The 27,846-nt window shown below is 44.0% G+C and overlaps 1 protein-coding gene across 4 annotated transcripts; it reads left to right on the top strand.

The window, feature by feature from the left end:
* The first annotated feature begins 474 nt into the window (after positions 1-474).
* ARF6 (ADP ribosylation factor 6) lies at positions 475-24,311 on the top strand. Of its 4 annotated transcripts, none has more exons than XR_007774619.1 (3): positions 475-539; positions 18,622-18,882; positions 22,171-24,311. XR_007774619.1 is itself a non-coding variant. In XM_050954747.1 (2 exons), the coding sequence occupies exon 2, from the start codon at positions 1,112-1,114 to the stop codon at positions 1,637-1,639; it is 528 nt and encodes a 175-aa protein (XP_050810704.1). In that variant the 5' UTR covers positions 490-539; positions 691-1,111; the 3' UTR covers positions 1,640-4,637. The 4 variants fall into 4 exon arrangements, 1 of the variants encoding a protein (XP_050810704.1); XR_007774618.1 differs by lacking the exon at positions 475-539 and adding an exon at positions 17,224-17,897; XM_050954747.1 differs by lacking the exons at positions 18,622-18,882; positions 22,171-24,311 and adding an exon at positions 691-4,637 and having other exon boundaries at positions 490-539.
* Positions 24,312-27,846: the final 3,535 nt, after the last annotated feature.

Raw genomic sequence — 27,846 nt, 5'->3', positions numbered from 1 at the left:
GGCGGGGGGATGTTATTGGGCATGCGCACCCGTTGGAAGGTGGAAGTAAGGCTCCGTGGCTTTTACACGATAGCGCATGCGCAAATCTTGTCCCGGGCAAATTAGGCGGGATTCTTCAGAGGTTGCTCCGTTATGGTCCTGTTGTGCTATGACGGCGCCTTCGCAACATCAGTGAGAGGAAGACTCTTAATGAGTGTGTGCATGCGCGATATCACTGCGCATGCGCAGCTCTGAGGCAGGAGAAAAGCGCATTTGTTCAAAAACCAAAGCGCTTGGTGGGGTTCCCTGCGCATGCGTGATACTCGGACGGTGGTAGGGGAGGTAGATTTCCCTAGAGAAGGGTTTGGATTTGCACATGCGCAGTGGACCATGGGGAGGAGACTCCTTCGTGAGGCCCTGCCTCCCCGGGCGGATGGGTGTGCGTGTGCACATGCGTGGTTCGTTCGCACTTCCTAAGGGGCGGGGTTTGTCGCTCAGAGGCCTCTCCTCCGGGCCGGTGGGCTGTGCGCAGGCGCGCGCCCGGCCGAGGGGAAGTGAAGGTGGGTTCGCGCGGCACCTTTTCCGGCGGCGGTGGCTGGGTTGGGCGCGCGAGGAGGGGAGCGGCGCGAGGCCCCGCAGGTCCCGGGCGGCTGGGCCCGCTCGCGGCAGCCAGCGCCGGGCAGTCACCGTCTCTCTCCGTCCCCTTTGCAGGCAGGAGCCGGAGGCGCCGGCATCGATGCGCTGAGGAGCCGCTGCCTGGGCCGCTCGGAGCGAAGGAAGGAGCCGGTCGCGGGGCCGCCCTGGGCCCGGCGGCGAAGGGCAGGAGGCCGGGCCTGCACGCGGGCGGGCGGATGGTCCGGAGCTGACGCTTCCCGGCTCTCCCTGAGGCGGGCTGGCGGCCTCTCTGCTGGGCTTGGCGGGGGATCGGCTGGCCCCGGCCCTGCTGGGACCCCGCCCCGGCCGCTGGGGCGGGATAGGCCCGCGGGCCTCCCCCGGTGACCCGTCTCCCGGGCGGTGAGTCTCGTGTTCCCCAGGCCCAACGCCTCGCGCTTCCGCCCGGCTCCCCGGGGCGAGGACACCGCGGCCTCCGGGTTCTGCTCTGCCCCGAGGGGGCCCCGTGGATGCCGCCGAGATGGGCAAGGTGCTGTCCAAGATCTTCGGCAACAAGGAGATGCGGATCCTGATGCTGGGGCTGGACGCGGCCGGTAAAACCACCATCCTGTACAAACTGAAGCTGGGCCAGTCCGTCACCACCATCCCCACCGTGGGCTTCAACGTGGAGACGGTGACTTACAAAAACGTCAAGTTCAACGTGTGGGATGTCGGGGGCCAGGACAAGATCCGCCCCCTGTGGCGGCACTACTACACGGGCACGCAGGGGTTAATCTTCGTGGTGGATTGCGCCGACCGCGACCGCATCGACGAGGCCCGCCAGGAGCTGCACCGCATCATCAACGACCGGGAGATGCGGGACGCCATCATCCTGATCTTCGCCAACAAGCAGGACCTGCCCGATGCTATGAAACCCCATGAAATCCAGGAGAAACTGGGCCTCACCCGAATCAGGGATAGGAATTGGTACGTGCAGCCCTCTTGTGCTACCACAGGGGATGGACTCTATGAAGGGCTGACATGGTTAACGTCCAATTATAAATCCTAATGATGATACCTAATTAGTCTGCAGATAATTAAAAAAAAAATATAGCCTGCCTGGTTTCCTAGAAGAATGATTCTCCACCGAAAAAGTAAAACCAAGCATCCATAGGATTATGATCACTTCTTCTCCAGTTACCACCCTTTCCTTCTACATGCTGACTGGATTCCTGTTTTAACTCTTCTTGCTTGGTGTTAGGATGCTGTAACCTCCAAATGTGACACGAACACAAGCACTAGATTCTATGGCAGACTTCCAGCAAAAGGGGGAAAGACACACTGTAGATTTGCTAAGTAATTTTTTTCCTCTCTTGATTTAGCCTTTATAATGGTTTGATTCCTTTTTTTTTTTTTTGGTGGTGGAGGGAGGAAGAGAAGGGGTAACCATTTTCAATGTATGCTTTCTGGTTCCACTTTTTTTGATTTTTTTTCCTTTATCACTTGCTGTAGATTGCTTCTTTTTGCATTCATGCAGAATATGTTGCTAGGTTTGTTTCATCAGTAAACTGAAAATTATTGCTTAAAATCAAACTGCAGTCTGTCTTTTTATATTGGGGACTTCTTTTTAAAAAGAAGCCCTTCATCTGTAACTAAATAGTAACTTTAAATCTGTCTTTTCATATCTAAGACTAACATGGTAAATAAAACCTTGCCTACAGTGGTAGATAGTGAGAATACCATTGTAATATGTTCAAAGTGCATATCTGAGGTAATGTTAAGAACTGCATTGAAATGTCAGCTGTGAAGTTCTGAACCATACATCATGCATGAGTAGGGATGCAAATAAGTTCCCCATACTACATAGCAACCATATAATGAATAAAATGTGAATGATGTAATAGTTTCAAGTTATACTCTACTCACAGTTCCTATGTCTTGCATTGCAAAGTTAATGATGTTTAGGTGCAGTCTTATCTAGTTATGTATCAGTCTCACAGTGCTGGATCTCTTCTTTCTAGAAAGTGTAGCAGTAATGTGTAAGCATTACTGTTTGTTTTACTTTAACTTACCATTAGGCAAAAATCAAGTTGTCTTGCATCTTTCTATATTGTAAGAGAGGCATTTGTTAATCTTGAGACTTTTGGAGACATTTCCTCTTCCAAAGTTCAGAAAACATGAGATTTTTCAAAAAGCATGCATCTTTATCAGCTGCAAACCCCCTCATTGTTTCCATATCATGATCATTTGAATAAGCAAGCTTAGGTCTAAACTTTAACAGAAATTAATCATTTTAACATTTTGAGTAACTGGCATTTGAAGAAGTCATTTATATCACAATTTAGTTTTTGCAAGACCACAATCGAACTCATGAAAGTAGTTCTAAACATTTTTGTCCCTCTGTTTCAGTAATGTTACTATGATTATTTATGAAAGGAACTGTGTTGAATGTTTGAATTTAAATCCGTTGAATAATTAGTAATGAGAGTGGGGTGTAGAGAGTGAGCATATGACTATGAATGTAAACTTCCATATAAAGTTTTTAAAGGGCAAGCAGCTCACTTGCCATAACACAGTTTTCAGATGTCTCTGACTGGCAAGTTATGGCAAAAACAAACAAACCAAACCCACCCAGATTGAGAGTTCAAATCAGTGTATCGTTTCAATCAAGTATTAATGCTGGGTGCAAAAAATGTAAAGCAGCTGGGTTTTATTCAGCCTTAAGGATTAATTTCAGATTTCCTCAAGGAGTTAAACTCAACTGGGGAATTCTAGGAATGTAACTCTACAAAACTAGAAGAAGAAATTTTTTTGAGGGTGTAAATTTTACATTAGATTGGGGCATTACACTACATTTCTGCAGTGTTAACTGTATGTTAAGTACAGTGTATTATGGAGCTCTTACCAAAGATCTGTGGGGAGATAAAAATATTGAAGTTTTTTTCCTAAAAATTTAATGCTTAGGATCCCTTGGAAAAAAAAATGCTTAGTTTAGAATATGGTTCTAAAAGAGGGACACTCTTAATGTGGGTTGCAATGGCAATGAGGATTCTGGACGATACTAGAAAATATAGCAACGATTCAGAAACACTTGTAAAAGGAAAACGTTCATTAGAAAAGCAAGGCAAGTTCAGTTGTTTTAAATCGTAATTCTGAAGGAGAAACTAGACGTCTTCATTTTAGAAGTCCTTTCAAGTCCTTCTTGAATTGTTGCTCCATTTTCTAGTTTTTATAAATTCAAGAAATTCTTCATTTCAGTTTAAGGTAATTGGTCAGATAGTGTGGTAGTGTAAAGGCATATAAACCAAACACCAGGGTACATTTTTTTTTTTCTTCTGGAACAAAAATAAAAAAAAAGCCAAGCACAAGGTAAATGCCTAAACTGGAAGACTTGAAGCTCTATTAATAGTTTTCAAACTTTCTTAAACATATCTCAATCAACATGAAAAGTTAGATTTTCACTTTCAGTCTAAAGTGTTTACTGTATTCTTTCTCTTCAAACACTGTTTAGGGCAGGTTTAAATTTCACTAGGTTTTTACATTAAATTGAATTCACAATTTTGTATTTCTTTGGTAATTTTGTTACTTTAGATATTCTGTTGTGTAGGTAAAATGATAAATTTAATTATACTCTTGAATTTTTAAATGTTTTATTCTGGGGGAAAAGATTCTAAAGTTACTGAAACTTGTGTGGCAGATAATTAAAAAATAAATGACCTTTGTTACTGAACGAAATCTAAAGGCTTCATTTTCAAGATGTCTTTATGAAGGAAGTGGGGGGTGGGGAAACCATGCAAGTAATTGCAGCCTGCAGGTTAAAGTGGCAGTCTTTTTATCAGAATTCTTACAATCTGAATTTTAAGTGCATCAACTTCTCTGTTCATATGAATTCATAAAGTAAATTGGAGTACTTTTTTTGGGAGGTGGCATTGTTCTTGTCTGGTAAGTGAATGAGTCTGTAGATTTTCATCTCCCTGACTACAGTAAACAGGAATTTTGTGTTCTAAATATGGTTGTAGTGTTGATAAAGAACTAAGAAGCAGAAAATAAAGCAATTATGCAGTGCAGCTCTCCTGGTATGTTACTTATATGTGAATATGGTAAAAACAGAAGGGTCTATATAATACACTGGAGTAGTGCCTTCTGCTTACATAGCGGCCTAAGTTCTGTTTAACCTGGTCTTGAAACGTTGTAATGCTATTAGTTTCTTTTTGAGGAATCTTTAAGTCACATAATTAAAATTGAAAAGTTGGAAAGAGGAGACAAGCTTCTTTTAAAAATACTCCCACTTCTGATTACAGCCTCTCTTATTTCAGTAAGCTTAATGTTATAATATTATGCTTTGTAAAATACTTCAATACAAGATCTGTGCCCTAAGGAACTTACATTGTCACTTGGACAAATATAATGCACAGAACAATTTACCTGCCAGAAAGCACAGAGGTGCTGATGATGAGGTGGTCAGTCCTGGAAAGTTTCATGAAGAAAATGGCCTTGAAGGAATAGAGGGAAGGAAAGGTGCTTTTTAGATTAAGGGGTAAAATGGGAAAAATTGTTATAAGAAATCGAGAGCTACAGAAGCATGCAAGGAGCTACAGCTAGAGATGGAAAGGAGTGAAGTTGTGTGGAGCTCCGAGGTTGAGAATGAAGCAGCTAACTAAGCAGTAAGGCAGTTAAGGAGTTTGGAAGGGGAGTAGGGATGAGGCTAGAACAGTGTACACATTGAAGCTGCTAAAGTAATTTTTCAGAGTGGAGGGTAGAGACAGAGCTGGCTCCAGGCATTCCAAGCTGGTGCTTGGGGTGGCAGTCCGCAAGGGGTGGCAATTCCTGTTGTTTTTGCCCCCAAGCAGCGCGCCGAATTGCTGCCGTGGGCAGCAGGCGTGTTTCCGCAGCAGCGGCAATTCAGCAGCAGCTTCTATGTTTAGCTGTCTGGGGCAGCTTCAGCTAAACATAGAAGCTGCCGCAGAATTGCCGCCGCCGCAGAAACGCGCCTGCTGCCTTGAGGGCATAGGGACTGGTCCCCCGCAGCAATTCATCGCGCTGCTTGGGGTGGCAAAAACTGTAGAACCGGCCGTGGGTAGAGATGTGATGTAACAGGAAAAGCTAAGCAGACTCTAGAGTCTGGATGTGGAGTGACAGTCTCGACATGCTTGAAGATGGTTGAGCTGACATTGAGAAGGGATAGAAGAGATACTGGCCTTGAAATGGATATGAGACATCAAGGAAAAAGGCAACACAGTTTGGTCACCTTTCGTCACTTATGCCGAAAGATCAGGAGTAGACAGGTGACTTGGGAGACAATATCATCCCACTGCCTTAAGCTAATCCTAAAAATCAATTTTCAAGGTCTCAGGTGTATCCAGGTGATGATGGTGCTGTGGTCCTACAGTGGTAGCTATGTTTAAAAAAAGAATTACCCTTCAGTATCTAGCTCGGGTTCTCACAAGAAATTTTTTGGTGTCCTCAGAGTGCGGCCCCCAACTCTTGCTGGTAGCTGCACTGACAATTTTTCCTAAAATAATTAACTTTTGGAAATGTATATATGCATATTTATTTTTCCTAATCATTGTAATTTAGTTATGTAGGGATTTTTTCAGACTCAGTAATAAAAAATAATGTACAGTGGTCTCTCTACTGGACATAAACAGAATAGAAACACAAATAAGGTGCTTGTGCATGTTCTTGTCTTTTTATTGTTGCTTTTTTGGTTGTTTTTTTTTTTTAACTTGCTGTCTAGTAAGTCTGCTGCTGTGAAACCTGATATTTGTATGTTTGTTAATATCACGTTTCACAGCACACATACTCAGCCCCGGCAAACCCTGGGACAAATTAAGCCCTGGATGGGGAGAAGGGCAGGGAGGCCGTGGGGCCCAGGGATGATGGTGTGGGTGGCGAACCTGGGACCAGCACCTGGAACCAGAGCCTGCTATTGCATGGATGAAACCTGAAGCCAAAGACTGCCCACCCGCCTTTGGGAAAGTGGGGCATTCACCAGCTGCCTGCACCTCCAGCATGTCTCCCTGGAGGGGGGGCAGGGCTACCCCCCCCATTTGCCCTGAGAGAGTGGCCACTGCTTCTTTTCCCCCCAGCACCGCCGATTACAACCCAGGAGGATGTGTCAACAAGAAAAGCCCTTGGTGGCCAATGCAGCCACGGTGGTTGCATTCGAGAGACGCGGATCTAGCTTGTCTTGTCTACACACACACTTGAGCCACCTTAGCTAGGGATGGGGCTTTAAAAACTGATTTAGTTTAAACCAGAGCAAGTGTGCATAGACACAACCTCAGAAAAATAAACCTGTAACTGATAACGTGATGTCGTAGCTGTTAGTAAAAGTTGACTTTGTAAGGGTGACCATTTTTGGGTTAGACCTCTGTAACTGTGTTCAGCTTTAGCTTAATTTCTTAATTAGAATACCATTCTTGAATTACTATTTTTCATGAATCAGAAAAGGCTTCAGCAATCTCTTTTCCAGTCGCAGGAGAAAATTAGTAGTTATGGATAAGGCTTGGAAGAACTTACCTGCCACCTACTAGCCTGAATGAAGACTCAGCCTACAAACAAAAACACTTGTTCCCTAGAGGCAGGCAGTGCCCCTCAAATTAAAGCCACGTTTCCATCAATTTTAAAAATGTACTGTTCTACTGTATTTACATGGCACACTGCTGGTCAATCAACTTTCTATATACATATTATATAAAAGGTAATGTCAGGGCTGGTCAAATGAAAATATATTAATTGAATATCTGACAAATTGACCTGACTGGTAGTTCCACTGTTTCCAGCAGAACTGTGAAAAAATGTAGTCAAAACTGACAAGATTGGTCAACTTTCACTTTGTAGTTTGTGGGAAGGTCTCAGCAGTTGCAGAGGCATCAGAACTGTTAGGAACAGCATTGCACTGGTATAACCTTGGTTTGGGTTTGTAAGGTTGCAAACATTAATGGCTAAAATAAAAAAGAAAAATCTTATTACCCAGAAGATATTGGTACTTTGTGGGGAAACTTCCACTGTCCCTAGGCAAGTGTAAACTCCCAAGTGCTATTTGTACAGAGTATTAGGATTTTATTCTAAATCCAGTGACGGGTGGGGGAAGAACTACTATTCTGATATTTTAGCACTTAAGTCTCGTGTTGACCTTTAACTCTTTAAAAAAAAAAAAAAACCAAAAAAAACCCCTAGGATTTCATACTGTGTAGTTCTTCAATACTTGAGACTGAAGCAAATTATTTAAATGAACATCAGATGTCAGGAGGACCATTTGAAGTATCATAAAAAGCGGGATAATTTTTGGCAGTGGCATTTTTGAAGAAAGAAAATAGGTGACCCGAATGTAGTAATCCTACTTTTGATACTTAGTGTCTGCCCACGTGAGGGGATGCTGGTCAATAAATGCAATGTCAGTGGAAGAGCGCAGCATGGTGGATTTAATGCATGTGGTCTGGGGAGGAAGTAGTTCCATAAAAGTTTGAGACGGCTGTGATGGCACCTACTTTTGTAAAAGATGGAAGGAAAATAAAGGACAATGAGCTTGCATATGTTTATAGTACTATAACTTTGAGGGGGAGGGGGAAATAAGAACTGGATGCCTTTACCTATGCTGTTGGGTTATTGCCTCCAATTGCAAACTGTAGATCAGGCCTGCACAATATATGGCCCGCAGGCGGCATGTGGCCCGTGTGGGCTCATTGTGCGGCCTGCAGGGGGTGAGTAGGCAAGCAACAGGGTGGGGCAAGCCAATGGCTAGTTGGCTGACTGGCCAGTGGGTGGGTGGGGTGGTGAAGAGGCCAGTGGCAGGCTGGAGAGTGAGGGTGAGCCAGCGGCAGAAGATAAGAGACCAGCGGTGGGCAGGCCGGTGAGCTGGCGGTGGTGGTGGGGGGTGTGTGTGTGTGAGTAGGCGAGCTGGGGGAGCGGGGGCTGAGGAGCGGGAGGGAGGCAGGTGAGCTGGTGGCGGCGGGGGGGCTGAGGAGGTGAGCAGGGGGTGAGTAGGTGAGCCGGGGGGGATGACGAGCCGAGCGGACGGGCAGTGGTGGTGGGGCTTTATACTTGGGAGGGGGTGAGGAGGCGAGCGGCGAGTTGGTGACTGACCTGTTCTACTGATCTTGGTCTCATAAAAATTGGTCCTTTTTGCTGCTTTTCTCTGTGCTGGAGGTTGTCCCAATGCTGAAAAGAGAGCCTTCCCAAAGGAAGGTGCTTGCTTCTAACCCCCAAGGCCGTCAGTATGTCTGCTCTTCAACAGTCAGCCCACTTGACAAGTTGCATTGTCCTTGTTCTGGCTCCCATCCCCTCTCCAAGGGTTGCAGCTGTCTGGAGGTGCTGCCTTCCTCAGTCACGCCTCATTCATTCAACGGGCGATTGATTACAAAGTAGGGGGAAGATCTTATTCTACTTCTAGCCAAAAGACATTTTTCTTTTACCTTAATTATACTACCTTAGGGGCCCACTATAATGTATTACCAAGGTTCAATACCGCTGTTTCGCTGGGGCGGCGCTGGGGAAGGAGGGGTTCGTTTCCATGGGGCGGGCAGCACTGGGGGAGAGCTGTTTCTGCGGGGCCAGGTGGCGCTGGGGTGTGTGTGTTTTGGGGGGAGGGGGGTGCGGTGGGTTTCAGCCCTCAGCTGTTTTCTTTGGAGAAGCATGGCCCCTGCTTCTTTACGAGATATGCAGGCCTGCTGTAGATATTCTAATAGAAAAATGGTTTCACTTCACTGGTAGCATCGGAACGAATGGTACCATTCTTCCTTGTCCATTTATGGAACTACCTCCCTTCTCCTCAGAGCATGTAATCAAATCTACGATGCCGTGCTTCTACATGGGGTTCCCAGCTGCCTTTTTTTGTGGCTTTGTTGAACAAAAAAGCCGGAAGCCTTTTGGTGTGTGTTCAGAGACATCAAAAGTGGTCTCATACGTAGGCACATTTTTGTTAATTTAGATCTTTATTTAAGGGAAGTATTTGAATCTTAAAAGCTTCCTTCTGTTTCTCTGTCTCAAGTTAAACATACAAATAACAAAGCTTTTAAAATAGTCTGAATAAAAATTGCTTTCCTTTTCAATAAGGTTTCACTTCCAATGTCATCCAGTAAGTGCTCCAGATCTTTATGGAATTGCTTAAGGCAGTGTTCTCAATGACCAGTCCGTGGACCAGCACTGGTCCCTGAGATCTCTCTGACACTATTTAGGAAGGCAGCAAACTGGTCCTTGGAATCAAAAAGGTTGAGAAACACTGATCAAACATACACAACCTGGTTTCCTAACTTTTAAAAAGTAACTTCTTAATTCATCTCAGGCCTGTTGTGTAATCATGAAACAAACAAAACACACATTCAAAATTTTCCCCCTTTGCAGGTCATATTTTAAGTACCTCTATCTTCTGTAATTGTAGGACTGGAAGGGACCTTGAGAGGTCTTCTTGTCCAGTCCCCTGCTGCACCCAAGGCAGGACCAATGTAATTCTCGAGCTGCACTAACTGAACCAAAATTGGTTGTAGACACAGTACTTAGGCAAAACTCAGGGGATGTCATGTCTTCAAAATAGTAGATAGCTGCATTGTTAATAGTGGAAATATTTCTATAGAAATATTTTGGTTTACCAAAAAAAGCAAATGCTGAATCACACCGCGTTATTTCTAGTTCTAGAGATGAGTCCTACAGTTAAATTGGTAATGGAAATGACAGCAAAAGGAGTGAAAACTTTGTATAGACACACCTAACTCCACCCCCCCCCAAATCCTCCTTTAATTCCAAAGCAGAGTGGGAGCAGTGGCGTATCCCATGTACAGTATTGTCAATGACCAGGAAAAAAGCAGATCTGGAAAATGTGGCTGTTGTGCCATATTACTTGTGATACAGGCAATTATGCTTGTGTGGTTAATCATATTTCATAGAGGTGCATTTCACATTCAGGATAGCTAGCTGAATATTGCAACACTTCAGAGTTCATAAGGTATGAAGGTAACTTGAGGGTAGGGTGGATATCTCTTGCGTTGCCCCCTCTAGCAAAATCTAGACTAGGAAGTAAGTGAGAGTGTGTGAAATGTAGTGTTACTTTCTCATTTCTAGAAACGCCGTAGTGTTGTGGATAAGGGCTTCCGGATGATTAGCTTGAATTCTTCCATAGGAAGGGAACAATATTATTTCTATGCCATTGTCCATTAAGACCTTTATCTTTTGATATCTAAAAATCTTGTGGGTTTTTGAGCTGTAATGACATCCTACCCATGTATAGTACGAGTTTTGATACTTATACAGGTGTTTAAATGAAGGTTCATGCATGTCCTGGGGAGGGGGGCGAGAGGCGGCTTGTGCCGAGATTAGTCTGTATGAAACCTATCCTGGTATTACCAGCTATTAGAGGGAAAATCAGCGTTGGCACTAGTGACTATCTATGTTCAGAATACAAGCAAAAACATTCCAGACACCATGTTTACATGAATGCAATAAGAGGCAAATAATAGGGTGGAACTCGTATTATATAAATGGCTTAAATTATATTGGTTCGCAGTGTTGTTGGGTAACACTGCAAGGTGTAATTGAAACTGTTTATAGAGCTGACAGCTTCTAAACTTGAAAATAACATTTGCTTGTTGGTCTGGGTTCCTCAGAAGTAGGTCTGACACTTCACAGAGTAAGGAATGTGGGGTTACTCAGCCGTTGTACTATGAGTATTTTTGCTATTTTACCCTGAGGAACTTCCTTTAACGCTTCTCTTGGAAACTGGGAATATTATTCTAGAACGCAGCCATTAACTCTACGGCTGCTTCAACTTTTCAGTTACCACCTGTAGGTGTACTGCAATATGTTCATACAGTGTTAGTTAAACATCTGTCATAATGCCTTCTCCCCACAGGGGTTGGATTAGTTTGGAACTGCCTCAGATCTTGTGGAGACTTTTTTCCCCGTCATATAGGGATGATTTTCAATCAGTTGTCTTAGCAGTAATTGAATCCAATGTGAGCCCAGGAGTGCATGCTGTTATACCCTCTAAGAGGAAGCATTCGCTTGCGAACTCACAAGATTAGACTAAATGGCTTGGTTCTGGTTGAGCTCCCCCATCAAAACAAAGTCTGATGACATGGAAGGTTCAGATATAGGGAATAGACTTGGATGGCCTGTTTTTCCTCATCTCAAAGAGTTTGTCAAACACTGGGAACAACTTTTTTTTCTTAATCTAGCTAGGAGGGACAAACACTTATCTGCCTTATTTTCAGCACTGTATTTATAATACAAATAAAATTACCTCATTAAGAAGAATTGGGGACAGCCTTTGTCAACTGTATTGTGAATTCTTTGTTTTCTTTGCGATACCCAGGGCTTGCAAAAATTCACCTGCTAGCCTGAGGACTAACCAGACTTGTCAAAGGCAGATATAAAAGCTGCTGGATGAAGGTGAGGGATGCTTGGATCCCTGCCAAGGGTTCTGTGCTTGGACCTTGCTCTGAGGCTCATTTTACCAACCTTCTTCTGCTAGCGGAAACAGTTTTCTATTCACCTACTGCTTATCCTCAAGCCTCCTGATTGTTCGGAGGGGTCTCTTTTTTCCTAGCTGATTCATGGGGAGGGCCAGCAGAATGCCCGCTGTTCTGCCCTCCTTCAGACTTAGGTTTTTTGTATAATTTTCTCCGGTAAATAGCTTTTAGAACTTGCCTTGTCTGCTGTTCATAGCTTTGCTTAGCGGCTGCAGCAGAAGGAACCTGATATATTGTAATCAATTTTAGTGGTCATGGGGTACCGAGTAGCAGCAGTGAAGCTGAGCCAGTCGTCTTAGCTTTCTCAAGCAGCAGAAGGAAGTTTTGAGCAGCGTTAGAACTGTCCACAGACTCAAGCCTTGTCTATGCTACAAATGCTTTGCTGGTGTAGTGCTCTTCTGCTGTGATTCCTGCATCTATACTGGAGGTTCTGCTGGCATTGCTTTGTTTGCCGGGTGCGTGTGTGTGGTTTTTTTGGTTTTACACGCCAACTGATATAGCTATGTCCACAAAATGTTGTAGTGTAGACCTGGCCTTAGAAAAACAGTGCTGCATCTCTGAGCATTTGGAAGACTTTGGTATCAACAAGCGTTAGGGATTTTTTTTTTTTAATTTAAAGCTTAATTTTTTCCGAACTTGATGGTTCAATCTCCCACTGCTAGGAAAGGGGCAATTTTGCCACTCCTAGTTGGTGAAGTCCGGTCAGACTTCTCAAACAAAAAATGGAATTGGGGATTGTCTGCATCTAAGCACTTAAAGGACTAAGTATTAAAGTGTTCTATAAACTAGTAAGGCACATGCGTTATAGAACCATCTGCAGTTTTGGCCATACTTGTGATTCATAGACTCTAAGGACAGACAGGACCATCTTGATCATCCAGTCTGATCTCCTGCACAATAAAGGCCACAGAACCTCACCCACCCACCCTTGTAATAGATCCATTACAGTAGAACCTCAGAGTTACGAACACCTTCGGAATGGAGGTTATTTGTAATTGAACACAATGTTCTAGTGGTTGTTCTAGAAATTTACAACTGAACATTGACTTAATACAGCTTTGAAACTTTAGTATGCAGAAGGAAAATGCTGCTTTCCCTTTATTTTTTTTAGTGGCTTGTTTAACACAGTACTGTACTATATTTGCTCTTTTTTTCCTCTCTGCTGATGCCTGATTGTGTACTTCTGGTTCCAAATGAGGTATGTGGTTGACTGGTCAGTTCGTAACTCTGGTGTTCATAACTCTGAGGTTCTACGGTACCTCTGATTGAGTTACTGAAGTCCTCAAACTATGATTTTTAAGACTTCAAGTTACAGAGAATCCACCATTTACTTAGTTTAAACCCGCAAATGATCTGTGCCCCATGCCACAGAGGAAAGCAACCCCCTGGCCTCCGGCAGGATCTCTGCCAATCTGAATTGGTGGGGAAAATCCTTCATGACCCCAAATATGGTGATCAGACCCACCAACCACACACCTGAATTCTGTTTTTCTAATGCCTTAGTGACAACTTCTTTGCTTAATATATAGAATGATTTTTCAGTTATGTTGTTTTGAATCAGTGAGAACATTCAAACAGTCCTTGAGCTTGGTTGGTGGCCTTGAGTGAAGGTTTTAAATCTCAGGTTTTGGGGTCTTATTCTCCTGAGCTGGTGGGAATGGACTGTATGCAAAATGATCTTGGGACCACTGTACAGGTGTCATTTTGCTCTTGGTCCAAGAGTTAGTACTTAATGGTCTTGCAACCTCTGGGCCTCAGGGGCATGTCTCCACTTTGAGCTGTGTGTATAAATCTGAACTCGAGGAGACATACCTGCAGTAACTCTGCCTGAGTTAGCACAATGTGGGATGAGTTAGCCACCTTGAGTACGTGCCCAGCATCTCCAGTGGGTATGTATTGAAAGTGGCCTGCCCCTCGTGCTGCCATAGCTGCGCTCTGTTTATAGCATGCTGCCTCAATTAGAGTTAGCACCTCCTTGAGCTGGGAATTGCACCCCCAGCTCAAAGTGCAGACATACTCTTAGGCTGAGTTATTCACCAAGGCTGCAACCTTAACGACAAAATATTTCTCCTTGTTTCCTTGTGTCTCCCACCCTGTTGTCTTTTATCTTCTAGGTAGAGCGCAAGCCCTTTTGGGCAGAGACTGTCTCTCTGTTCTGTGTTTTGTACAGCACCTAGTGCAATGAGGCCTTGCTCCATGACTGGAGCGCCTAGGTGCTCCCATAATACAAACATTAGATGGGCAACAGCCTTTTTTAAAAAACAAAAAGCTGGTTATAAAGCCCTCAGAAGACCAGAGGTACTAACCCGCTTATTAAAGGTTCAGTTGCTGTGCTGACAGCTTGTCACTGGGTTCCTCTGCCTTTCAGAAGAAGGGGTGGAGTGGGAGTACTGGATCAAACAATGGTCTGTCAAACAAAGATCATGTCTCAATGACCAGCATAAGTTGCTTTAAAAGAATGTGTGGGTAAACAACCTAAGAAGATTCCCCTCCCCCCATAATGGTCACTTTTAGGCACTAAAATAACTATAGGGTGAAGGTTCCCAATCTCTTTTTTGTTGCACCCCCTTTAGGAGGGTCACATCCTATGCACATCCTCCTCTTTCTAAGAAACAGAATTTCTGTGGCTGCCTGGGGTCTGGGAGACCATCCCAGCTTGGGTGCCTTGTTTGTACCCAGCCTGCAAACATCCCCTGGCTGGGATCTGCTCTGAGTGGACAACCCCAGCAGGACTCAGGCAGCCAAGCTGGGACCCTGCCTTTGGGACCCTCCCATGATCATTCACAGGCTGCAAGCTTCTTTGGCCGTGGCACAATCCCCAGCATGTGTGTGCAAGAGCCTGTGTGAGCAGGGAGAAACTACTCCCACCCGCCCAGCACAAGCAACCACATGGGAGAACATCATCTGAGAGAGGCTGACCACACTGCAGAGAAGATGGATGTCAACTTCATTATGAGACAGGAGGAGAAATAGCTTGGAGGGCCTTGAAAGCTTGAACAAGAGTTTGTGTGATAGAAGGGAAGCCCATACTGGGTTTGAGGGATTTGGCATGGCCAGAGCCATGACCCAGGACAATGATTTTACCAGCAGCATTTTGAGTGGACTTGTCTCCCTCAAAGAATAGTAGGCTGAAAAGAGATGTGATTTTCCCCTCCCTCCCCTACTTACAGCAGCTGGGCTGCCTGGGTCCCTATTGTAGTGGGGTAACTAAAACATGAACACCTTAAAAATTTTTAATGAGAAGCTTTGACAATGTTTAGTCTCCTGACTGTAATCCACCATTTTTTGTTATTTAGGGTGGAGCTGATTGTACGATTGAGTGTCCCCTATTTGGGGGAAAACCATAATTTTAATCACATAGAATTATAAATTTTACGTCAGGGGTTCTCAAACTGAGGGTCAGGACCCCTCAGGGGGTTGCGAGGTTATTACATGGGGAGTCACGAGCTTTCAGCCTCCACCTCAAACCCTGCTTTACCTCCAGCATTATAATGGTGTTATAAATTAAAAACACTTTTTTATATATTTAAGGGGGGGTCGCATTGAGAGGCTTGTTATGTGAAAGGGGTCACCAGTACCAAAGTCTGAGAACCCCTGTTCTACATCTATTTGTAGAAGGAAAATTATTCCTGCAACCACATGAGGCCTACCTGAAATGAGGCCCATCCAGTGTACCGTGTGTGCCTCATTTATTTAGAAAACATTTCTTGCTCTTCTATAACTATCAAAACAAACAATTTTATGTAATGCAATGGACTGTATGTGAGTGTAATCGGTACTGGCTTAGAGAAATTTCCCCAAGCTGTACTTCCTTACATCAGTAACTTCATGAAGGAGTCATGGTATCTAAATTGAGGTGTCTGTGCAGCGTACATCAGTCTTCTTAAATGTGACTTAAGTTTTGAAAAAAATGAAGTAAATAAGGTGGTGCATTGGATGCTCCAGCTAACCGGGGCAGGAGAGGGCATTCAATAAGCTGATTTTTTTTTAAAGCACGTTATAGAAGGACGAAACATTAAACCAGCTAATATCTCCTATCAAGGGTCCTTATGTGGAAAACTGAGCATATGCTAGTTCTCAGTTTTTTCCTGTGTGAAGTTATATGCAGTGCTGGTGCACAACAATTCTGCACACTTGCAAATTCTGATTGGCCAGGGTTTAGCATGCTGTCTCAAATTGCCTTTGGATCAGTACTAGGAACTGTGGTATTAAATTACATAATGATCTGAAAGATAGAGTGAAGTGAAGTAGTGAAATCTGTGGACAACACAAATTGTAGATTCGTCAGGATGATGGAGCACTATGGTAGAATGAGGCGTAATTTAAGAAAACCAAATTAGGCCTTAGCGGCTCGGACGATTGGTTCAGAACTTTTCATGTGAAGGCACTACTTTAAATCCAGCCAGGCCACTAATGACCAGACATGATCAGACAGCTGGTTAGTGGGGTGCGTATGAAATGAGCTCAGTCCCGTTCCTAGTGCACAAGCATCCACATTACAGACCTTGTGACCACAGTTAGCACTAAGAGCCTGTCAGGTAGTCTGAGGAATTGGGGACTGAGTGAACATAGACATTACTATCCTTCCTCGTGTACAGTTGGAGCACTGTGAGGGGAAGCTGGAACCGCTGCCACACCTTTTGTCTGACTTGGCCCTTGTCTACACTCGAGTTTTGTTGTCAGAAGTCAGCTTTCATTAACAAAACAGTGGAGGTGCACACACCACAGTGCTCCTGCCGCCAACAAAACTCTTCTGCTTTGCCAACAAAATAAAGCCACCTTGACGAGAGGCATAGAGATTTTTGAGGCAAAGTTATATTGACAAAAGTGTCAGTATAGACGCTGCATTTGGTTATGTTGTTGTAAATAGCATCTAGGAGGTGTCCCACAATGCCCATCCTGACTGCTCTGGTCAGTAGTTTAAACTCAGGGCCAGCTCTAGCCATTTTGCTGCCCCAAGCACCGCGGCATGCTACGGGGGGTACTCTGCTGCTCGCCGGTCCCGCGGCTCCGGTGGACCTCCCGTAGGCGTCCCTGCGGGAGGTCCACCGGAGCCGTGGGACCAGCTGACCCTCCGCAGGGACACCTGCAGGAGGTCCACCAGAGCCGCCTGCCGCCCTCCCGGCAACCGGCAAAGCACCCCCTGCGGTATGCCACCCCAAGCACACGCTTGGCGCGCTGGGGCCTGGAGCCGGCCCTGTTTGAACTCCACTGCCCTGCATCCAGGTACATAGATATCAGTCCCCCCAACCCTCTCATTTAAAGGCTAGGGAATTTTTAAAATTCCACTTCCTCTTTGCTCGGCACGGACGGCTCACATCGCATCTTCCCAGCTGACCAGGACGGCTCCAGGCAGTAAATGATCTCCCTGAGTTATTGGATCTGCTGGCAGTGTGGGGAGAGGAGGCTGCACAGATCCACCTCCTCTTCAGCCACAGGGACATTGATACCTATGGTCAGATTTCTCATGGCATGTTGGAGAAGGGCTACAAATGGGACACACAGCAGTGCCATGTGAAGATGAAGGAGCTGAGGCAGGTGCACCAGAAGGCAAGGGAGTCAAACCGTCACTCTGGTGCTGTGCCGAAGAGCTGCTGCTTCTATAAGGAGCTGGACGCCATCCTCAGCAGCGACCCTGCTCCCACTGCCAGGATACTTTGGCGGGGCCGGTGATGGTGGAGAGCGGACTCAACCCTGAGGACAAAGTCATGGATGAGGAGGTCGAGTAGGAGGATGATGTGGCGCACACAGCAGGGTCGTCCGGTGGTGCGGCGAGCCAGGACATCTTTTCCACTCCGGATGGGTCTAGCCAGTCCCAGCATTCCGTCTCTGGTGTGCATGATGCAGGAGAGGAAAGCTGTGGTAAGTGATCTTTTTGAGCTGATGATACTCAGTTATGAGGTAGAGCTGTCCTTTGCTTTGTATGTTCTAGAAGTGGGTGAAGGGATAGAAATGTACAAGACTAGCTGTGTTTGCGTGTGCTTCACATTCCCCTCTGTAGCTAAGCAGTGCAGTGGCACTGTGTTAATGTGCACCGTGATTTCATGGGACTCCTCCAGAAAGATCTCTAGGAAAACTTCCTGCAGGTACCTGCCAATCCTCTACCGAAGGTTCCTTGGCAGAGCTGCTTTCTTCCTTTTCCCCGTTGTAAGAAACTTTCCTGCCCCAATCGGCAATCACTTGTGCAGTGACCAATCTGGCGCACGGGCGATGACATAGGGACCGGTCTGAATCCACATGCATACAGGAGATGCACCGTTGCCTCCTTGCTTACCCTTAAGAGTGAGATATTGGCTTTCATGACCCCTTCCTGTGGAAAATGGTGGTAGAATTTAAAATATTGTCCCGGATCACCTCAGTGATCCCCTTAAAAAACCCACAAAGATCCTTAGCCCCCATCTTGAGTGCTCCCTCCCCTTTCTTCCCTGGCCCTGGGCTGAACTCACCATGTTTAGGGCATTCACCGAGCTGTGTTCTTGCCAAGGGACAGTGAAAAACTGATTTGTATTTTTAAAAGGGGTGCATTTTATTATGATTTGATGCTGTGTATCATCATGCTTCTCTTTTGTTTCTTGTTTTTCTGCAGATGTGGCCTTCAGGGGGAACACCCTACATGCTGGCAGAGCGCCTCCGCCATATAAGGAAGTGACCAAGGAGGATGTGTTTTGAGAGGTGCTCCAATCCTCAGAGGCTGAAAAACAAGAATGCAAGGTGTGGAAAGAGACTTTAAAAGAGAATTCTAAAATTGAGAGGCGGGACAGTGCGCTGCTCTCTCTGCCAATGTTAGAGCACCAACGATGGACCTGCTCTGCCGACAGAAGGAACGTTGTGAACATGCACAAACCATGTAATTATATTGGTATTTGATCGGTGGCATAACTTGGGTTGACAAAACTCTGTAGTGTAGGCAAGGCCTTAGTCTTCAATGCTGCTAGCCCAGAACTTCCCACGAGCAATGAAACTCCTACTATTACTTAAAAATTGGCAACAGAGCTGCAGATGTGCTTGTCGTCTTTCCCTATATTTGTTATCTTGGGAAAAACAGAGCTGAATGACATAAGGGAATCTGAGCTAGCTTTAACTCCTGCAGGAAAAAGATGGCTCCTGACAGCTAAGCCATATACTAATAAAGTTTACAATGAATGGCAGTGTAGAAAGGGATGGTACATCCCTGATTGGTTCCAGTTTGGTGTTCTAACAATAGCTTTTCCCTTGTATTAACAGAAGATAGAGGGAGTGAGTAAGTGAGGTCTGAACTTCTGGCGAAAGACACATCTATCAATCCTGCCGTTTGATCATTCTTCAGGGAGAATTACTTTGTGTTGCAGATTTGAAGGGGTAATGGGGGGGGGTGGAGATCTTGCTCAAATGTAACATTATCCCTTTGCTTTTTTGTCCTAACTCTTCCAGCATACGTACACTTACCTTGATTTTGTTTAATTTCACAGTTTCTCAGGCAAAAGTTATCTTTACTTCAATTTTTCCTGGAAAACTGTTGGTGGTCTCTTGACAGTTGACCAGGGCTGCTCAGAGGATTCTGGGAGCCTGGGGTCTTCGGCGGCGGGGGGCCCCCGCTTCGGTGGTAAGTCGGAGGCAGGGGGTCCTTCCACTCTGGGACCTAATGCCGAAATGCCCCGAAGACCCGCGGCGGGGGCCCCCCGCTGCCGAATTACTGCCGAAGCGGCACCTGCCACCAAAGTGCAGCCGGGTCTTCGGTGGTGGGGGGTCCTTCCGCCCCAGAGCGGAAGGACCCCCCACTGGCAAAGACCGGGAGAGGAAAAAGCTCTGGGGGCCTGGCCCCGTGAGAGTTTTCCGGGGCCCCCGGAGCGAGTGAAGGACCCTGCTCCAGGGGCCCCTAAAAACTCTCGTGGGGCCCCGGGCAAATTGCCCCACTTGCCCCTCCCTCTGAGAGGCCCTGCAGTTGACTACCAAGTTTGTTGATGTGAAGTTTTTTTTGCTTTCTCCATGCCCCATTTCACCAGTGAAGTCATCTTGTCTCTTCAGCTTTGGTTACGTGTCCAAAGTATGCGTGTAGAGGTACAGTAATGGAAGGTGTTTGGAATAAGTTAAATTCCAGTCTTGATATTGGTGTGAAGAGCAGCCGAGTCCGAACTTGGTCTGTCATCAATTAAATATGTTCTTTCTTATGAAGTCTTGTTTCTTTTGCATTTCAGAGCAGGAGAAATACTTCAGTAGCTGGTGCAGATGTTCTTACTGTGATACAATTACTGCCTTCCAGAACGGGAGAGCTCCTTTTAACTTCCTGACTCACTTCCATTGTTACCATGCTCTATTCTCTTGCTCCTGTCTAAGTGGGCAATTCTTCTGAGGATACAAAAGAGATCTCTAAAATGCTAAGTTGGAAACCTAATGCCACATAAGCAAGAAAAGGGTACATAGTTGCAGGCCTGACTCATCAAGTAAAAGTTTTGCTGATTATGAACTTGTAAGATTCCAGAGGGGTGGGGAGTACATAGCTACTAATGGAAAAAAAATAATTAACATCATACTTTGTTTCCTCCCTAAGATCCTGAGCAATTGAAGCTTCAGATGTTTTGGCAGAGAAATCACACAAACTTAAAACAAATGGAAAAAGAGAGATTTAGACTGGAATAGTTCTTTCCTCTATCTATTTAGAGTACTTCTGATTCACTCCCTTTGGCAAAGAAATAGGGAAGTCTGCAGCTCCGATTTCTCAGGCACTTAAGAAGATTCTACATCTCCATTAATGTGATTTAGGGCATGTCTCTACGTACAGCAATGCAGTGAGCGCGTCTGTACTGGTACAGTTGTGTTGCTGCAGCACATCTGGTGAAAACGCTCTATGCCGACAAAGGAGAGCTCTCCTGTTGGCATAAAAAATCCAATCTCCACAAGCAGCATAAGCTAGGTAGGCAGGAGAAGCTGTCCCAGAGACATAGCACTGTGCACACTACAGGCGCCTATGTCAGTGTAACTTATATCGCTCGGAGGGGTGGAATATTCACACTCCTGAGCGAAAAAAGCAATGGTAACTATTTGGATGTTTTCCTGTATCTTAAATGAGTTTTAAATTAGTATTAGGAAAACACAAAGTCTTTTCCTGTAAACATTTCCCCTTAGAACTGAATTAGAACTCTTGCTATGATGGATTTTGTGCAATTGAGGCTACAGATGTCCTGCAGAGAAATCACAAACCAAAGGGAAAGAGTGGGGGTTTAGAATGGAATAGTTTATAGTGATGAATTTTGCCGCGTAATGGCATTGTAAGAAGGTTGCTGTGAGATCTCTCAGCTATTATGGAAGTGTTTGTATTATAGAAATACACTTAACCAATAAGCCAAGATAAGGCACACACTTCACTTGAGCACTACTGCAGGTGTTGGAGGGGGTGCTAAGACATCAGCTCAAATGCAGAATGCCTTAAAATCTGAAGAGTGCACTAAGCATAAAATAATGCACATCCTGGTACATCTTAGTATAGTTCAATAAACTGGTTAAATCACAGCAGTTTGGAACATTTTATTTTTCTGAGATGACTTACTTTTTCTGCTTATTGCTTTTACTGGAAAAATGGATTATAAGTGTCTAAAATGCAGAAACACCATAAATTGCATCTAACTATGGACACAGAAGGGTAGGGTGGGAGGAGGACTGAGGCTTATCCAGGCTAGAAATAGTAAGGAGAAGTAGATTTCAGGCATAAATTGGTATGGATTCTAACAGCATTACAGAAACTCTGTAGAGAGAGAACTCAGAAGCTGGTTCTCTCAACAGGGAGTGTAATGTAAGGAGTACAAAGGTTAAAGTCAAGGTCAGGGAGGGAGCTTTTCACTCTTTCAATGGCCTCTTGAAAGTTGAAATAATTAGGTATGTTTTTAAAGAATAAAGCCCTTTAACTGTCCAATAAGGAATATTAACATATTCTTTCCTGCTCTAACTGGATAGATAAAGGAAAGGGAGTGTGTGTGTGTAGGTGGGTAGAATCATTCTTGCTAAACTTGTTTTTGTGTAGGGAAAGTTTGTGTATTTTAGCTAAGCTATTACCGAGGGGCGGAATTGTTCAAGCAGTGATCTCAGCAGCTCCCTGGGTAGATTCGACTCCACTCGTGTTATTAAAATAAATACTTAGCTCTTCTCATCCATAAATCCCCAGGTGCCTTACAAAGCAAGCATCATTCTTTCCATACTACAGGTGAGAAAGCTGAGGCCAGAGGTGGACTTGCCCAGCATCACACAGCAGACCAATGGCAGGTAATGCTTGCAGCATAAGAGCCTGTATAGTTTACTTTTGCATGTGAGAGGGAGAAAATCTGAGACAGTGTCAGATGAGCTTGCCTGATTCAATAGGGCTTTATAAAGACCTCTTGCCCTTCTTTCTTCAGTGGGGAGGGATAGCTCAGTGGTTTGAGCATTGGCCTGCTAAACCCAGGATTGTGTGTTCAATCCTTGTGGGGGCCATTTAGGGATCTGGGGCAAAAATCTGTATGGGGACTGGTCCTGCTTTGAGTAGGGGGTTGGACTAGATGACCTCCTGAGGTCTCTTCCAACCCTGATATTCTGTTTCTTTTTCCGGCCAAGAAATTGTTGTCTGAGAGCTGTCACTGTCTCTGGTGTTCTTAGATGCATATACTAGCAGCCCCTAGCTCTGAGCTCAGTGATAAAACTGGGAATCATGTCAGTTTTCAACAGGCCTGTGCAATCAGCAACTCCTATTCTAAGGGACACCAGATACTAAACGCCATGGTTTGAAATGAAATTAGAGTCTGAAACGTGACTGCAAAGATGGCACCGCTTTTTCTCAACAGCTCCATTACCTGGGTGTTCTCAATCAGATCTGCTCCCTTTAGTGATAAGATTCAGATCCTGGTGGGCCTGCAGAGAGTTAATGCTGCTCCATGAGGGGGAGGTAGATATTACTCAGCATCAAACGGGGCATCAGTGTTCATGGTGCAGCGGAGGGTGGAATTTGGAACGCAAGTGTAAGTCTTCCTGCCCCATGGGTTTGCCAGGTCATGGCTGAGGTCAGAGCTTGGGCTGCATAATTTTTGTTTTTGGTGATAACCTGGAATCTCTCTCAGATAAGTTCGCAGGACTGGCTGTTCAAGCAACCATATTTACTCTTAAACTGAGAGAGTTTGATTTGAAAATCACTGGGGGGAGGGGGGGAGCCATTTTCAGTCACTTTTCAGCACTGAATCACACTTTTTTTTTTTAAATGTTCACATTTATTTCATACCAATGAACCAATTAGTACTTATCAGTAATAAAACGAGAATGTCAAGACCACAAAACAATTGGTCTTTTATTCTTACATGTAATAAGTGAAAACTGCAAACCATTTTAAGGTTAACTTTTTACAGTCTGTTACAGAAATGGATATTAGTGTTAGAATTCTGAATACCAAAGTTGAGCTTCTCAGCAACTTTGACTTGCCTGTAAAGCACAGTTTTGCCTGCAGATAGATGTGTATCTGCCACTGAAGTCAATAGATGTATGTGTTTACAGACTGGATTAAGCCTGTTGTGTGTTTAAACTATAAACTCAGCAAAGTTACGGATTCAGAATAGTCTGTACAAGGTGGTGTGAACTAAGACTGCTATAAAAAACAACTTTTGCAGTTTGTTCAGATGTAGGGTTTTACCTGAGGGCCATCATTTAAATATCAGCATCAGCTAGAGCAGGGCCTTCTTGTTAAGGTCTGCTTCCCAAACTTGTGCTAGCCACATGTTCATCTGCCGAGCTTGGAGTATGAAATTCCTGCACAAAGTGCTATTCTTGTCTTTAAAGTAACTTAAACAACTTAACTGCCCTGTGAAATTCTGTGGCTGTCTGATACCTCTGTATCAGGTATGGTCCAGGATGTAAAATCTAATGTTAATGGTACTGTACCACTGTTACCAAAACTGTGGAAGTATTCCCTCCAAAAACCTGTAGTGGTTAAATACAGCCTTTGGTGGGAATGTGATGTTCACAAAGGCATATTTTTACAGGGTCACCTGCAGTCCTTCCCTGTATCTAACACTTCTTTTAAAACTAACCTAGTGGTGAGAAGTCTAGCTGTATCCACCATGTCCATCTAGAAAATACAAATGAAAATGCTTGACTTGTGCTGCATATTTGGCTGATATCAATGATTCAAAGTTAAAAAACAAAAGTTCTGACTTTCTGTTTTGCACAATGACTTTTTAAAGTGATTGTAAAAGCTATAACAAAGGGCAAATACTCTATTCCTGAAAAATGGCACTGTTAGAAGAGTTCTGACAAATTGAAATGAGCACCCAATGAGTTCTAGAATGAGGATAAGAGCTTTTTATTATTATTATTTTATGATATTGCTTCCAACATGTCCTGTACTGGTGGAATAGTCTTCCAAAATTTCTAGTACAAATTTTCTGCATGAAGGTGCAGGCATGCCCTGGAATAAGCCCCCCTCTAGAGGGAGATAACAAAATAAATAACCCCCTGTGTACAGTTCAGTATGAATACAGTGTAATTTGGCTTTCAAAATCAGAGCTCGCACTACAAAAGGATACAGTTAACATCTGCAATCATCATACCTTTTTCTGTTCAATAAATCAAAGGTATGTGACACCACAGGGTACATATTAACAAGAATGTAAATATTGATGTAAGTTCTGCACATGTAACTCTTAGCAGCTTTCCTGTGCTGTGGGTTTTTTAATCATTAAGCAGCATTTGAAAACACTTGTGGGAAGGAAACACTCATTAAAATCTCTTGGTCTGGACCGGCCTTCAGTCATATTTGGCACTGCTCTTGGGAGTGTGAGCAGCCAGTCCAGCTGTGAATGGACAGGGAGAACTGTGTAGTCCCTCCAGCGCAGGGGTTAAGCACACTCCAGGACTGCTGTGAGGGAAGCGGGAAGGGCAGCCATCTGTTCTGTGAATGAATAGACCACAAATCTCCAGAGAGATCTATTCAGCAGCTTTCATGAGCCACTAATATTCACTTAATTGTTTTTGTCTAACAGCGAATCTAAAATAAATAAGGGGCCTCCATAGTCTTGCTTCGATACATGGGACTGGGGAAAAATCAGTCCTCTTGCACAAGCAGAATACATCCAGTAAGAATACATAACCAATTACAGAAGTCTCTTTCAAACCCATCTTCTGTATACTCAGTTTGAAACAGCTGTCTGGCCATCCATGTGCACAGTTAAGGCATAACTAAGAAGCTTATTCAAAGTAGAGAAGTTAGATCAAAAAATTGGGCACCAGTGTATATACCCCCAAAATGCCTTTTAGTGCACTTGATATAATGAAGTCCTAGAATGACCACCTTTGAAAGGCAATAGGTTAGCCCTAATGCTACGCAATTCTACAGAAACATTCAGAAACTGCTGCATCTTACAGTAATGTTACTGCAATGGTGCAGGCTGCTGTGGAATCTTGAGACAATGTTATTAGGGGGGGAAACTAAACATCTTGGTAGCACTGCGAAAGCTTCATGCCAAAAGCCTTTCTGTTCTGCCCAAATGTTCTGAAATTTTTCAGCCCATCTCTACAAGATCATTCAATTTTGGTAAAACTCACTGAAGTATAACTCCTCCTGACCAAGAAAAGATCAGTGTCATGTCGTCTGCTTTAAACTCATCATCTTTATAAACCACACCTCTGTATATTAAACTGTTTCATTTTCAAAGTTGCTTGCTGTTTTTGCTGGAGGCTGTCTCAGCTGGAGGGCTGGTAGGTAGTGTTTTACCAGCAAAACAGCCTGAATATGCACAAAACCAAAAGTGTGCAAACCTGGCTATTTAAAATTAGGGTCCTAAATACATATTTAAGAACGGAAAAAAGTGTCCTGATTTGCAAAACTCTCACTGCTCAGCAGTTTTCACTCATTTCAAACTAATGGAAGCTGTGGGTGTTCAGAACCTTTGAGAAATTGGCTAACTTTAATGTAGGCGTCTATATATACATATAGGAGCTTAATTCCAGGCAAGCAAGTTTCCAAATTTTGTTTTAAACGTATAGTAAGCTAGTCAATTGATGGATCAAATATATTTTTGGCTTAGGTTTTTGATTTTTAAAAAGATAATGAAAATGCTTTAAAGTTGTTCTGCAAAGCAAAGGCTCTTCATCTGCAATGACAGTCACCTTTTGAAGGATATGCCTGGCAGTAATAGTCATGTATATTACTGGGTAACTGTTCACTGATTCAACAAGGAATCCAGTGGCACCTTAAAGACTAACAGATTTATTTGGGCATAAGCTTTCGTGGGTAAAAAAACCTCACTCCATGCATCTGAAGAAGTGAGGTCTTTTTACCCATGAAAGCTTATGCCCGAATAAATCTGTTAGTGTTGAAGGTGCCACCAGACTCGTTGTGGGTTTTGTGGATACAGACTAACCTGGCGACCCCCTGATACTTGTTCACTGATTAAAGAGCATTTAAGGAAGGGGAAAGGAGGGAAGCAGACCTGCTTAACTCCTTATAGTAGCTGAAAATCATGTCACCATCTGTTTCTAACACCCTGAGGCCTGAATTATCCAAAGACTTAAGCACATGCTTAACTTCCTGCACTATGAGTAAGTGGCTCATTGACTTCATTGGGGACTTCTCAGGCTGTGAAGTTAAATGTTCATATAAGGGAGAGGTGTGTGTGAAATATAAATGTCATTTTGAGATACTATAGCCTACTGCAGTGCTGTAGTTTTCAAAACCCCTCCTTTTTTGCCAAGGTGGCAGGACAGAGGCATAGTGGTCACATTTAGCTTCTGGACCACACCTTTCTACCAAGTGCCATCTCGCCGCTGGGCTTTACATCTGGACAAACACTCCAGCAAATCACCATAAGGCATCCCTGTAAATTCCATCTTGGTGACTAAGGCCCATATCCTCAAAGGTATTTAGGTGCCTAACTCTCTGGGGCCAAAGTGACTTGGCAACACAACCCCTGCTGACTTTCTGCAAGACTTGTGCTTCCTTGTCATTTAGGTGCTCTTGAAAATCCCATCTTTAGACATATTTTAACCAGCAACAGACATTAACCTCTTCCTGGAAAAACTTTTGATCATGACTTACTTAGAAATTGAAAACTATATTTAGATTCCATGTAGCATTGACTGTTAATCCCTCACAGTCTGCCTTTACAATGTGAAAACTCAAACTGTAGGTAAACCGATCCTTCATATTGTGATGGGCTCGGAGTCAGAGATTCTCTCTGTCACACACAGGAGCAGACATTGGGACAGATGATGAACTTAACCCTGTGATTGGAGTCTGTGAACAAACTTGTGTTTATGCTGAGTAAACTGGGGCCATAAAGTTGTCTGTAATTAACAACAGGAGCCTGGATGTAACACTGTTTTGTAGAAAACCTAAATTTAAGAAAATTATCATTCTTTCTAATTAGAACAGGTAGGAAAATGAGGTGGTGTTTCCCTCCCCTCAAAGAAAATTTTGAGGGCAAAATAAAAACGTATTTTAATCAGATTGTTCCATTTTTTTTTACTTTGTCTAGAACAAAAATAAAATCCTCACATCTCCAAACAGAGTTTCTGCTGAGAAAATTGAGGCAAAATACATCATTTTGGGCCAGGAGGAACTGCCACTGTGCCTTATAGGGGTCGTCTTAATGCCACCCATCATATACTCCTGCTGGAATTCAGCACCACTGTGCATCGCAGAATTTGCACCAAATTTAATGTTCCCTGAAGAATTTTATTTTTTCACGCAGAATTTATTTCCACCAAATTGCTTCCTTTTCTCAGTTTCTCAAAACTGAGAAAAAGAAGCAAATGTATTAGTTATGTACACACATAACATCTTTGCGTGCACGACTCAAATACTGCCTACCTCCTCTTATTC

This window comes from Gopherus flavomarginatus, chromosome 5 (genome assembly GCF_025201925.1).
Source record: "Gopherus flavomarginatus isolate rGopFla2 chromosome 5, rGopFla2.mat.asm, whole genome shotgun sequence".
NCBI lineage: Eukaryota > Metazoa > Chordata > Testudines > Testudinidae > Gopherus > Gopherus flavomarginatus.
This window is presented reverse-complemented; position numbering and strand designations above follow the sequence as displayed.

What these genes read in the sequence shown, in the direction of transcription:
- ARF6 (XM_050954747.1), top strand. Translation starts at nt 1,112, where the DNA reads ATGGGCAAGGTGCTGTCCAAGATCTTCGGCAACAAGGAGATGCGGATC.